Source organism: Phyllostomus hastatus, unplaced genomic scaffold, assembly GCF_019186645.2.
Source record: "Phyllostomus hastatus isolate PE091 unplaced genomic scaffold, TTU_PhHast_1.1 phas_contig_254, whole genome shotgun sequence".
NCBI lineage: Eukaryota > Metazoa > Chordata > Mammalia > Chiroptera > Phyllostomidae > Phyllostomus > Phyllostomus hastatus.
In genome coordinates, this window is record NW_025333810.1 from 10,200,300 (window position 1) to 10,214,873 (window position 14,574).

At 35.1% G+C, this 14,574-nt stretch overlaps 1 protein-coding gene across 2 annotated transcripts in view; it reads right to left on the reverse strand.

Annotated features, from left to right (window-relative positions):
* Positions 1-748: 748 nt before the first annotated feature.
* The window catches only part of PGGT1B (protein geranylgeranyltransferase type I subunit beta), a 57,329-nt gene continuing 43,503 nt past the window's right edge, over positions 749-14,574 (reverse strand). For both annotated transcript variants that reach the window (XM_045838139.1, XM_045838141.1), the window contains 3 exons: positions 13,962-14,146; positions 5,304-5,412; positions 749-1,687 (listed from right to left, as the gene is read on the reverse strand). In XM_045838139.1, coding sequence (XP_045694095.1) covers positions 1,506-1,687; positions 5,304-5,412; positions 13,962-14,146 — 476 coding nt within the window. In that variant the 3' untranslated portion in view covers positions 749-1,505. The remainder of the gene's footprint in view (positions 1,688-5,303; positions 5,413-13,961; positions 14,147-14,574) is intronic.

Here is a 14,574-nt window from a genome sequence, read left to right on the forward strand (position 1 = left end):
GATATGAAAATAAAATGTTAAATATTACTATTTAACTAATTAAGCACTTTACTATTACTAAACAGTGATATTAGTAATTTAGTTTTTATGCTGATACTTGGAGAACACATAATTCAACATTTATTATCACCAAGATCTTAACTTAAAATCCAGCTCCTTTAGTGAAGCATTTTCCCTCTCCATTTCAGTACTAGTTTCATATCTTTGAACATCATCAAGCAAGTGATTGATATGACTTGCTGATAAACTGACTACTAACAGGATGACTCTTTATACTACCTCACTTGTACTTAGCAAGCTCATAGAATGAAGAAAACAAAAGAACATAAGTAAAACCCCAGTCTTTAATGCCTCCCACTTACCTGAAATATAAAAATATCAATGACCGTGTATGGAGCTAAACCACTAAATTTACTTGAGTGTTCCTGCTTTTTAATTACATTTTTACTTATTTAAGTAAACTTATTACTTATAAGTAAAATTTACTTATTTAATTAACTTATTTTACTTATTTTACATTTCAACTTCTTTAAGTTGAAAAAACTAGAAAGTCATTAGTTGACACCAGAGCAGCTAAAACGGGGCAACGAACTAAAAAATATAATCAAAGTGGCTAAAAACTCAGTTATAAAAGTACAAGTATAATTTATAATACCACACATTTCAGAAAAATAAACAAAACCACTAAATATCTTTCCTTCCAGATAATACTGTTTTCTACCCATTAAGAAAAGAAAGCAACTAATAATTTGAGATTAAAATAAAACATAACTGTTATTCAGCCCAGTAACATCTAAATAAATGACCTGCACAACACAAAACTTTTCCATTCACTATCCCGTACGTTAAATTACTTTCCTCAGTTACATAATAGTCTTCTTAAAACAATCTCCCTTTAGAAAATAATTGTATTAGTTAAGCCTGTTCATTCTTGCTATCAAGTTAACTTCACTGAAGTAGGCCATACAAGTTTAACTGGCACACACTTAAGAATAAGACAAAATAAGTCATTCTTTTTAAAAATTACAGGATCATTTGTTTTCAAAGAATAATCCCAGATATTTAATTGATTAAAGCAATTTTCTACCATCAGCACTCAAGCTTTCAAAATGATCACTAATTATCCACTCAAAGATTATCAATGCTACATGAAGTGTAAACTTGTTTTGAAGATTTGTGTCCATTTTACAGTATAATACAACTTGTAAGGAAGAGTTTTAAAAAAGATAACCTACATACATAGTTAATTTTCCTCAAAAGAACTTCTTAGAAATATAGTATAAACATTTAAGAACCACAAGATAGTCTACTGTAGTTCAAAATTCAAAGATTTTCCTGAAACCCACTACAAATACTGGCTCAAGACCATACCCAAAGTGACACCAGCACAAGATTTGATTGTAAGACTCTAACTCTTAAAAAAAGAGCACACTTGGTTATACATGGCTTTTAACCTTGAGCTACAGTTATGCTACAAACCCCACCCCACCCCCACCTAAAGTCAGTCATGTGGAGATGTGTACATTCTCTGGGCACTGTTTGGAGTCCTTGGCTCGCCAGCTCTGATGGAGATCACGAAGGCGTTCAGAAGTTCGTGTGCTTACATTCAGGGCAGGATGGACTTTACAGATTCCACGTTCCTCCATCAATGACAGGCCACAAATCCCAAAGTATGCATGCAAAGCATCTGAAAATGAAGCATTTTTAAAATTACAACAGGCATTCTGATTTGTACATGCTATAAAACACTTTAGCTACATATCTATCAGCCCATCGCTACATTAAAAATGAATTTAGAAAAATTCTAAATACAGTTTTTGACATATTTGCTTTCACGAAGTCTCAAACACTAATTTTTAAATAACCAGGTAATTGAAATCAGATGATATTTGATTCAAGATAATAACATTAACAAAGGAAAATAGTTCCTCGCTGAAGAAGAGATATCCCAACATCCTTTGTGATTAAAGGACAAAAAAGAAGAGTAGCACTAATATAAAAGACTACTCACTTTAGTGGGTTTTCTCCTTTGCTTACTATAGAATATGGAAATAAGGAGTTTAACTTTATTATCATAAAAGGAAATTTTTTTTCTTAAAAATGAAAAGAAACAAACCTCTGAACCTAGGTAGCAGTACTCTTACCCTTATTTCTTAAAGTTCCTAAAACATACACTATCCTAATATTGTGTTAAATGAAAGGCACTTAAGCAAAACAATCTATTCTGAAATGCTGTACCATATTTAATTTTCTAATTTAGGGTAATGCCAGTCATTCTAAAAGTATCTGACCTGACAATAAAAACAAGCTTATATTCTACTTGGCTATAATAATGTGAGTGCTCATAGAAAAATAATTCTTCTACACTGTCCTCACTAGTGTCCTTCAGGGGTCAGCAACCCTCTTCCATTCAAGTGACCACTGAAATCACATGGCTATTGCTTGCCCAAGGGCCTTATGTGTTCTTCCAGTTATGGGAACACTACAAAACACAGATTTTGTAGCAGTAAAATTTTTTTTCTATTTTTGATCTAGCCATCATTTATGATCTCAAGAGCTATTAAAGTTCAAAACATCTAAGTCAAACTTTTCAAAAGAATTAAAGAAAAAGTTTTACTTATACAAGTATCATTTACTTTTCAAAAACAGGAAAAACCAATAGTTGTGCTTACACAGTGTTATTTGTGAAAAAGTTATTTCACTAATGGAGACCCTTCTTTGTCTTTTCAGAGAATGCTTGGGTTTCTTCTGGCTTATTTTCCTTTAATTTTCAAACCACACACACACACAAAATTGAATTTCCCTGAACTATTATATGCTCCTTGCAGCTACTGTAAAATTATAAAAGACACAAAGGAACATTAAATTTTAATATCTAGAAATGAAGAAACTTTTCTATAAAAAAATGCAGTAGAAAGAGAAATAAAGTACATCCAGAATAACATAAAATAGGGCCTTACACTTTCCAGTTAATGTAAAAATTAACTGATTTTTTTCTTAAAAGGATTTTTGTAAATGAACCAGCAGTTAACTGCTTTAAACCTCAAATAGTTAAAAAGCAAAACAAAACTCCTTATTGGTAAGTGGTAATGTATTCAAGCACTTTACATGTTTAATGTTTTTTTTTTTTTTCGTAAAAAAGTTTCCTCTATAAAGTGTATACAATCTCTTTTGTGTCATATATGCCACTAGATTTAATAGGACCAAGAATTAGCTAATTTTAAAGACTAGTTAAAATTATTTTTATAAATAAAGACTCTAGAAACAGGTCCATCCACATGAGTTCAACTTATCATACAAAGATTTTCTATACTCTGTAGTGTACCGGCTCTGAAGACATTGTAACATATCCACAGAAAGTATGACATCCAAGTATTCACACAAATGTTAAAGTTGGAAACTGATCTCCCAAGAAAAAAGCTTCAAGAATTTTCTTTTAAAAAAGGTACTGTAAATACTCAAAGTGTATTTTAAGTATGTTTGTATAAGAAATGCTTTCCAAGAGACTGTCATTTCCTATTCCCATTATTTGTTAAAATAGTATCATGCAGTGACTGAGAACAGTGGCATGCAGACCAAAATAATTATTTTCTTGAGTCACTTTTCTAACATATCTATGGTTACGTGTTATACATACCAAAAATCTTTAACTATTATTTTGCTTTAGAAATTAAAAGCATTCTACATTTTTCTAAAGCATATTTTGAATGAAAATACAAATTAAGTATGGATGTGAGGAAATATTCTTGCTCATTTCAAGTACAAAAATATGATTTCATAAGCTCCTTATTTATATTCTGATTCAAGTACAACTTCTGACCATAGCAGTTCTATGAGAGAAGATGAGCTGAAGAAGTTCTAGACTAATAATAAAAACCACAATTCTACTGTGTTAGTGCAAAAATGATCATTCCTTGAATCTAGTTTCATATATTTATAGGTAATAATTTTCAACTTGCTTATCAAACATACCAGTTTTCTGAATGATTTTTAACAAATTCTCAACTGATTTTTTGAAGCTATAAATAGATTCATTTTGCTGGAGGTAAAAACATAAGGGGGAGGGGGCCAGTAGCCTGAAAATGATGCTAGAGGTGCGAGAGGAGCCAAATACCAGGAGGGCCTTCTTGTGTGCCATGCCAAAGAACTGACTATGAGTGCTATGAAAGTCTTTGACTTTTTAAAATAGATTTAAAAGAAGAGTTTAAATTAGAAGTTCTTAACCTTTTTTTTTTTTTTGCATCAAAGATCCTTTTGAGAGTCTGAAAAAAGCTCTGATCCCTCTCCTCTCATTTAAGCACATATACAGACATGCACACAAAGTGTCACTATGAGGGGGACTAGACTAGAGGCAGGAAGACACGATAAGACTTCTGCTGAATCCTAGGCTTGAACTTGGGTCCAATGGCACAAATGTTTTGGGGCCAGGTAGAGCATGGAGATAATGAGTTCTGTTGGTAGGCAAAGTGTGAATGTCTTGTAGATGGCATCTGCATAGTTACTCAGCAGGTGGTTTTATACTAGAGTATGCAGCTTGTAATAAGGTCTGTTTAGGTTTGAGAAATAGTTGCATTATCCACATATTCTGAAGAAATGTCATTATTAATACAGATTTTTCAATATTTCTAAAGAAATTACTTAAAAGTACTTATGAAATACAAGAATCCTTTGCTCTTTATATCTTCATCAATCCTGTGTTTGGAAAGCATGGAATATTATATTGTCTGAATAGACTGGGTAGGTTCCTGAGTTTAAGATAGTGAATGGTGAGAATTCAGATAGCAAAGTATTCACCTAAAAAAGTAACACCAATGTGCCAAAAAACCAAAGAACAGAAGTCTGGACAGTGAAGGATACTTCATTCAGGATTTGAGATTTCTGATTTAATAACATCTGAAAACAGCAAAAACAAGTTCTTTTTTTGGATTAGGAACAATTTATTCTACGTAGCTCAACTGATAGCAATAATCCTAAAGATTTTGTGATTCTCTAATTTGAACAGCGCTTATTTAGACTATTTGCCTTATTGCCTCAAATGAAATAAAACATTGCTAAATAAAATATTTGGGAAAATGTAAACTATACCAATACATCTAGATGATCAAACCCTTCCTTTACACTGTCAATATTCTAAATCCCCTAAACTTAACAATTTACCTTTTTAAAAACATATTATTTAATGTGAGTTTACAACTATGGCTGAATTTTCTACCATATGCCATTTCTGACAAAGAGGCTTGAAGCTTTAGTCAAGAAATAAACAAAAGAAAAATTGTTCTGGATTCATACAAAACACAAATTACCTGGATGGCTATCTGGCCACTTGGCAAATCCCCCCACGAGGCGATCTTGAGTTGATAAGATGTAATTTCTATTTTTCTCAAAGTTAGTGTATTGGAAAATTTTCAGAAGCTGAAATGACAAGATATACAAATTTACTGGCATAAACTTTCATATCGACCATGGGCTCAATTTTCTGATATGTATCATTTAAATATGCTTTTTCCTAGCTAAGGCTCTCAGAGCAAGCCTCTGGGGACTTGAGCACTAAAAAGTAGCCAACCACATTATCTTTTTTATTATCCTATCAAATCTACTGTCCTGATTTCTTGACTCACTGTTTCCTTCTTTTGAACCATGCCCATCTCTTTGTACCACTTTTAGGTAGGCTCAAGACACAGCTATTCCCCAATAAGTTCAACTTCTTCAGTCATTTAAAAAAGTACAATTTTACCTATCCATATTTTAGCTCTTACAGGCTTCTGAGCTAGTAAGTTGCAAACTGACGGCAGCCAGAACTAAAAATATTTCAAAAAAGAGCAACAAAAATTATTAACCAGATGCTAGAGACAGTTCTGAGAATAAAACAATGTATAGTTCTTTAATTATGAAAAGTAAAAGGTGACACAGATATAACTTTAGCATAAAAACTATGTAGCTTACAGATTTAGGACAAGTATTTGTTCTCTCTTACATCCCATTAAGTAGAAAAAATGAAGGTTAATTCAAATTTAAAAAGAAGGGGATGGTGAGCAGTAGGCAAGTGAGTTCAAGAAATTTCTCTAAGACACAAAGCACTGAAAGTTTGTTACTCACTCAGAGAGGCACAGAAGATATCGGTGATAAATAAAAAAGCATTATACTTCAAACTAAAAAAACTAATAAAAAAGTTATGGTAAAAATAAGAAACATTCATTTTGATTTAATTAATGGAATATATGGAAGGACTTCTGGTCAAGATGGCAGTGTAAGTAAACATGGTTTACCTCTTGAACAACTACATCAAAACTACAACTAAACTGTTGAACAACCATCATCCAGTACCACCACAAATTGAGCTAAATGGAATCCCTACAAATATGGAATTAAAGAAGAAACCACACAGAGACTAGCTGGATGGGCAAAGATGCAGAATGGGCTGATTCCATACCCATGCATGTCAGATAAAAATCAGGAGGGATATCTTAGGAGTGATGGAGTCCCAACCCCATACCAGGTTCCAGTGCCAAGAAGTCTCCATAAATTCTGGCTGTAAAAGCCAGTGGGGATTGAGGCTGTGTGACACAGAAACTGCTGAAATCCCAGGCAATTCCTCTTAAAAGGGCCTCACATGGGCTTACTTGGACCTACTCCCTCTGAGCTCCAGTGTGGGGTAGCAGGTTGAAAGGCATCAGACATATGGGGAGGACCAGAAATGTCTGGCATCAGGGTGAGAGCTGGGAGGCAGCTTTCTCTCAGACAGAAGTGCTGGCAGAGGCCAATCTTCCTTTTCTGAGCCCTCCCCTCACAGAGCCAGCAAGTGGGTACCATATCTGAGACTCTATTAACCTGCCTATCACTGTTTGCCCCACCATGGAGACTTCCTGGAGTCCTGGCCCCAGCCAACTTTCAGGCCTATCCAAGCAGTTTCCAGTGGCTTTTCTATTAGGCTTTCAAGCCTTATAAATGGCTTGTCCTGGCCCATGCCAAGAAGCATCTGGCTTCAGTGAGCCCTGTACCTCTAAGATACCCCAGACCTGGCACTAGTAGCAACTGGCCTTGGTTCATGGCTTGGCCTCACTGGGGCACCTCCAAGCCTAGCACAAGTAGAAGCCATCTGCAGATTGCTTTGTAGCTTATACTTTGTGACCCTGGATACAAAACAGGTGGTAGCTGACCTTGGATGTGATTTCCAACAGCAATCAAAGCTCAAATCAAGAGGAGGGTATACACAGCCCACATGGTGGGCTCATCTTGAGTAACCAGCTTGGGTAATAGAAGAGGCTGTGCCACAGGACCCTAAAGGACAACTACTACATTAAGCCACTCTACTGAGCCTGGGAGATGTAGAAGCTCTACTTAATACATAAAAACAAACACAGAGAGGCTGCTAAAATAAGAGGACAAAGAAACATGGCCCAAATGAAAGAACAGATCAAAACTCCAGAAAAAGAACTAAACAAAATGGAGATAAGCAACCTACTAGATACAGAGTTCGAAACACTGATTATAAGGATGCTCAATGGACTTAGTGAGGCCCTCAAGAGCATAAAAAGATTCAGTCAGAAATGAAGGATACACTAATTGTAATAAAAAACAGTTTACAGGGAATCAATAGTAAGAGTGGATGAAGCCAAGAATCAAATCAGCTATTTGGAATATAGGGAGGCAAAAAAACAACCAATCAGAACAACAAGATAAAAGAATACAAAAAGAAATGAGGATAGTGTAAGGAGCCTCTGGGACAACTTCAAGCATCACAACTTTCATATCATGGGGGTACTGGAAGGAGAAGAGAGACAGCAAGAAACTGTCTTGAAAACAGTTTGAACCTATTTTCAAACAGGGAACCTATTTGAAAACATTATAATGAAATTTCCCTAACTTGGTGAAGGAAGAAGACACACATATCCAGGAAGCACAAAGTTCCAAATAAGATGAACCCAAAGAAGCTCACACAAAGACATATCATAATTAAAAGGCCAAAGGTTAAAGACAAAGAGAGAATCTTACAAACATCAAGAGAAAAGCAGTTAAGTTACCTACAGGGGAGTTCCCATACAACTGTCAGCTGATTTCTCAAAGAAACTGGAGACTAGAAGGAATCAGCAAGAAATATTCAATGTTACAAAAAAGCAAGGACCTACAACCAAGGCTACTTCTACCCAGCACAGCTATCATTTAGAGTTGAAGGACAGACAAAAAGCTTCCCTGACAAAAAAAAAAAAAAAAGCTATAGGAGTTCATCACCACGAAACCAATATTATATGAAATGTTAAAGAGTTTTCTTCAAGATCAAAAATATGAACAATAAAATGGTTATAAATATACTGGGTCAGCAGAAGTAACACCTGCTTGAGTGCGGCTGGTAGGGTAGTAATATGGGTGTAATAATTTATAGTTTTAATTTAGACATTTCACCTAAAATGTCATATGGTGTGCTTGAGTGTGATATTATTATGTTACAGACTTACATGCTTATGATTTTGTATTAAAAAAGGGGCATTATTTGTGCCAGATCTTGTACACCTATCAACAATTGAATCTAAAGAACAAAATAAGCAAGCAAGTAGAACAGAAACAGAATCATAGATACAGAGCATGTTTTGATGCCAGATGGTATGGGGTTTGGGTGGACGGGTGAAAAAGGTGGAGGGATTAGAAGTACAAGTTGGTAGTTATGGAACAGTCACAGGGTTGTAAAGTACAGTGTAAGGAGTACTATAGCCAAAGGACATATATGCTTGGCCAGTGGACATAAACAAAGGTGGGGGGATTGTATGAGGGTGTGGAGGGACGCTGGGTGGAGTGGGACAAAGGGGAAAAAATCTGGACAACTGCAATAGCATAAACAATAAAATATAATAAAAAAATATATGGAAAGACTCTTTAGAATTTTGATGTTGGAAATATTTTCCATCAAGTAGCACATGGACCACTACATAAAAAGAAATCATCTTAATACTATACTTGGTTCAGCAAAAAACAATATTTATCTAATCATACTAAGTGATTATTAGTTTTTAAATTTTAGAATCAATCTACAGGCTAAGCATAAAATATTTTATTATTACTATACAAAATATGAATGTTACCGAATTTGACATTACAAAAGTAAAGGCAAACTGACCAAATTATACGGTGAAAGAGGAGAAAAGGTTCAACTAAAAAACTAACAAACGACCCCCCCTACCACACACACACAGAAAACTAGTCATAACTTGCTGACAAAAGGGAGGCTAAATTTTCATTTTTCATAGTTGGGAATCAAAAATAATGTCTAAAGGTGATGAGTTAAGAAATTAGCATATTATATAAAGTTATCAATAAGAATTAGTTTTTAAAAAAGGTTTAAAAGTGGTCGCCTTTAAAGTTGTCAAAGACTATCAAGGTTCTATCAGAAGGACCTAAAAGTCAACTTTTCAACAAATGATATTGAGAAAGCTGAATGTCCACATGCAAAATAATAAAGCTGGGCCCTTATTTTATACTATATACAAAAATTTACTAAAATAGATTTAAGACCTAAACTCAAGAGCTATACCTATAAAACTGTTAGAAGAATGCACTGGGGTAAATGTGCTTGACATTGGATTTGGCAATGATTTCATGGATATGACAACCAAAAGTGCAAGCAACAGAAGAAAAAATAGATAAATTAGACTTCATCACACTAAAAAACTTTTGTGCATCAAAGGACATTATCAACAGGGTAAAAAGACAATAAGAAATGAGAGAAAATATCTGCAAATCATGTATCTTGATAGAGAATCAATATCCAGAATACATAAAGAATGTGTAAAACCCAGCAACAAGAAAACAAACAACCTGATTAAAAAATGTGCAAGTGTTCAATGAGTTTGTAGAGCAACTGAACCAACATACACTGCTAGTGAGAATGTAAAATGGTGCAGCTGCTGTGGAAAAGTTTGGTGGTTCCTCAAAAAGTTAAACATAAATCTACTGTATGATCCAGAAATTCCATTTCTAGGTAAACATCCAGAAGAAATGAAAGCAAGGACATGAACAGAAATTTGTACTTAAATATTCAAAGCCACCTTTTTTTTGTTTAAGTTACTTTTTGATTATAGTTGACATATAATATTAGTTCCAGATATACAACACAGTGACTAGACATTTATATTCTTTATAAAATGATCACACTTGTCAAGTACCTAAGGCCATATATAGATATTACAATATTATTGACTATATAGCCACCTTATCCACAATACCCAAAAGGTAGAAATGACCCAAATGTCTATCAACGGATAAACAAAAGATATTACTTAGCCATAAAGAAGAATGATATTTTGATTATGTGGTATAACATGGATGGACTCTTAGAACATTTATGCCAAGTGAAATAAGCCAGACACAGAAGAACACATATTATATAATTCCACTTATATGACACACCTAGAATAGGCAAATTCACGGAGACAGAAAGTAGGACAGAAGTTATCAGGGGTTGGAAGGAGGAAAGAATGGAGAGAGTTACTGTTTAACAAGTACAGAGCTTATATTGAGGATGATACAGAATTTCTGGGTGTAGATAGAGGTAATGGTTACAAAACATTGTGAATGTAATTAATGCCAAATGATTTGTACACTTACAAATAGTTGTATGACGTTACATATATTTTATCATCATAAAGGATAAAAAAAGCTAAGGGGGAACTTCATAATGGATAAATCAGGTCTGACAATTATAGAGCTCTGTTAAAAGGAGAAGACAACAAGAGATCATGCACCTCTTCATGTGATGCAATAGGAAATAAACATCATCAATGATAATAAGGAATTATGGCTAATTTTATTTTATTTTATTTTATTTATTTATTTTAAAAATATATTTTATTGATTATGCTACTACAATTTTCCCATTTCCCCCCCTTTATTCCCCTCCTACCTGCACACTCCCTCCCACACTCCCTTTAATTCATGTCCATGGGTCTTACATATAAGTTCTTTGGCTTCTACACTTCCTATACTATTCTTAACCTCCCCCTGTCTATTTTTTTTTAAAGATTTTACTTATTTATTTTAGAGAGATGGGGAAGGGAGGGAGAAAGAGAGGGAGTGAAATATCAATGTGTGATTGCCTCTAGCATACCCCATACTGGGGATATGGCCTGCAACCCAGGCACGTGCCCTGACTGGGAATCAAACCGGCGATGCTTTGGTTCGCAGGCCTGTGCTCAATCCACTGAGCTACACCAGCCAGGGCCCCACTGTCTATTTTCTACCTACCATTTATGCTACTTATTCTCTGTACCTTTTCCCTCTCTCTCCCTCTCCTGCTGATAACCCGCCATGTGATCTCCATTTCTGTGATTCTGCTCCTGTTCTAGTTGTTTGCTTTTGTTTTTATTTTAGGTATGGTTGTTAATAACTATGAGTTTGTTGTCATTTTACTATTCATATTTTTGATCTTCTTTTTCTTAGATAAGTCCCTTTAACATTTCATATAATAAGGGGTTGGTGATGAACTCCTTTAACTTGACCTTATTTGGAAAGCCCTTTATCTGCCCTTCCATTCTAAATGGAATACGCTTTGCTGGATAGAGTAATCTTGGATGTAGGTCCTTGCCTTTCATGACTTGGAATACTTCTTTCCAGCCCCTTCTTGCCTGCAAGGTTTCTTTTCAGAAGTCACCTGGAGTCTTATGGGCACTCCTTTGTAGGTAACTGTCTCCTTTTCTCTTGCTGCTTTTAAGATTCTCTACTCTTTAATCTTCGGTAATGTAATTATGATGTGCCTTGGTGTGTTCCTCCTTGGGTCCAACTTCTTTGGTACTCTCTGAGCTTCCTGGACTTCCTGGAAGTCCATTTCCTTTGCCAGAATGGGGAAGTTCTCCGTTATTATTTGTTCAGATAAGATTTCCACTTGTTGCTCTTCCTCTTCTCCTTCTGGTACCCCTATAATTTGGATGTTGGATCGTTTAAAGATGTCCTGGAGGTTCCTAAGCCTGTCCTCATTTGGTTGAATTCTTGTTTCGTCCTTCTGTTCTGGTTGAATATTTCTTCCTTCTGGCCCAAATCATTGATTTGCATCCCAGTTTCCTTCCCGTCACTGTTGGTTCCCTGTACATTTTCCTGTATTTCACTTAGCATAGCCTTCTTGTAATTTGTGACAATATTCAACCAATTTTGTGAGCATACTGATTACCAGTGTTTTGAACTGTGCATCTGATAGGTTGGCTATCTCTTTGTTGTTTAGTTGTATTTTTTCTGGAGCTTTGATCTGTTCTTTCATTTGGGCCAATTTTTTTTTTTGTCTCGGTGCACCTGTTATGTAATAAGGGGCGGAGCCTTAGGTGTTCACCAGGGCAGAGCAACCTATCTTGCTGCCTTGTGGCTGTTTGTGGGGGATCTGAGAAGGAACAATGGTGCCTGCTCCGCTCTCTGCAGGATTTCAGTCACTTCCCCTACTGCTCACAATCAAATTAGGCCCCTCTTGTGTGATTCCTGGGTGGGCTTGTGTATATTCTAGGGGCTTGTGAGTCTCTCCAATGAGCTCTCCTGTGAGCCTAGGAATTTCTCCCACTGCTGCCTCAACCCCACAGGTGTTTTCAATCAGAGGTTTTGAGGCTTTATTTCCCCCTGCTGGAACTCTGGGTTGTGTGGTCTGTCTCGTTCCCCAGTTGTTCCTCCCAGTTTATCTGCATGAAAATGTGGGACCGCCCAGTCCACAATCCACCGCCTCACCGGGTCCTCCAGCTGCTGCTTTGCCAAGAGTCCTCTCTGCCCGACTGCCCGTCTCTGCCCCTCCTACTGGTCTGGATAAAAGTTTCTTCTTTAACTCCGTGGTTGTTGGACTTCAGTACAGTTCAATTTTCTGTCAGTTCTGGTTCTTTTTTGTTTTTAAATTTGTTGTCCTTCTTTTGGTTGTGCAAGAAGGCAGTGTGTTTACCTATGCCTCCATCTTCGCCAGAAGTCAGGTGCTCATGGCTAATTTTTTAGATGCAATAATAATACTGCAGTTCTTCCCCACCCCCCCCAAAACTGTATTTTTCTTCAGCAAGTATACTGAAACATTTCCAGGTAATATAAAAGCAGTATCTAGGATTTGCCTTAAAATATAATAGATGGAGGGGAGAGCAGTGGTGTACAAATGTGGATGAAGGAAGGCTGGCTCAGGGATGAAACTGCTGAGGCTGGTTGATGGATGTACAGGGATTCATTATATACTGTTCCCCCTACTTTTCAATATACTGACATTTTTTTTCCATAATTAAAAAAAATTAAAAATGGTGCCAGAGAGAGGGAGGCTCTTGCCTTCATTTTAAATTATTTTGTTTTCTGAATTTATTTCAACATGTGTGTGAATTCTAAGAGAAAAAATTAGGAAACCATATAGAAGATGAACATAGACATTTGTTAGAATTCAGAATAGATTACAGAATGTCAGAACTAGCTGATAACTTTCTAAAGGTGAAGGCATTTTAAGTAAAAGAAAACATGTAGGTATTTAGTAGCTAAATAACCTTTTGGAATTAGGTAAATCAGTATGTATGATGAAGGAAAATGCATAAACATATCAACCAATATATTTCAGAAGGTTTATACAAGTAAATTAATAAAAAATAGAAAACCTTAAATGATTTAAAAAACCAGACCCATTATTTATCTTTTAAGATGAATATCTTCCCATAAAATCTTTACTGTATGTTCAGACAGATTCTTGCTTTAAATGAACTACTGATTATTTTCAGTAACAAGTTTTTTATGATCTTATACCTATTTTTTTAGCTAGGTTTTGGGCTACCTGAATTTTATAAAAATGGACATTTTCCAGTAGTACAACAGATAACTGAATTCTATCGAAAAATCACACAGATACTAGCTTTGTCAGAGCAACAGGAAAAGCAGTAGCCTAAACTTAACAATATTTAATGAACAGTACCAATACCAAACCCAATAAACATAGTTGATATTAACATAGAGTATAGGTTTCTCATTTTTATTACTTCTCTTACCTTTAGAGTTGCTCCCACCCAAAAAGAGTAACAGGTGTCTACAGGCTTATTTGGTCTTCCATGATAACCATTTTGTTGCCTCATTATACACCATCTCTTTATCCTGTTCAATTCTTTTTCTGAAAACACTTCTTCTAGTTTACCCATGAGACACAGTGATGCAATGCCACAAAAAGTGGATCCTCCTGTTAATCAAAACCACACATTATACTTCAAAACAGACACCTAGCAAAATGATATAAAATGGCTGGAGAAAAAAGTGATTAAATAATTCTAGAAAATACTGAGATAAAAGTAATTTAAATGTAAAAGAAAATTGTAATTTTAAATAGTCACTAGCACTGAAGTTTTTAATATTAATTTGATGAAAAAGAAAATAATTGGAAATAATTCAAAACTATAAGAAACATTATAAAAATAAGTAAGGCTTGGGGAGACTAAGAACTTGTTCAAAATTAAACGGTTAATGGCAGAGTGGAAACTGAAATGTAGGACGAACTACTATTCCCTGTGCAGGACTCCACCACCTGAGTCTGATTTTAATCTCTTTAAAGACAGTATATTTCTTATGAATTGAACTTCCATCTGTCTGAAGCTATAGGCTAATTTTCAC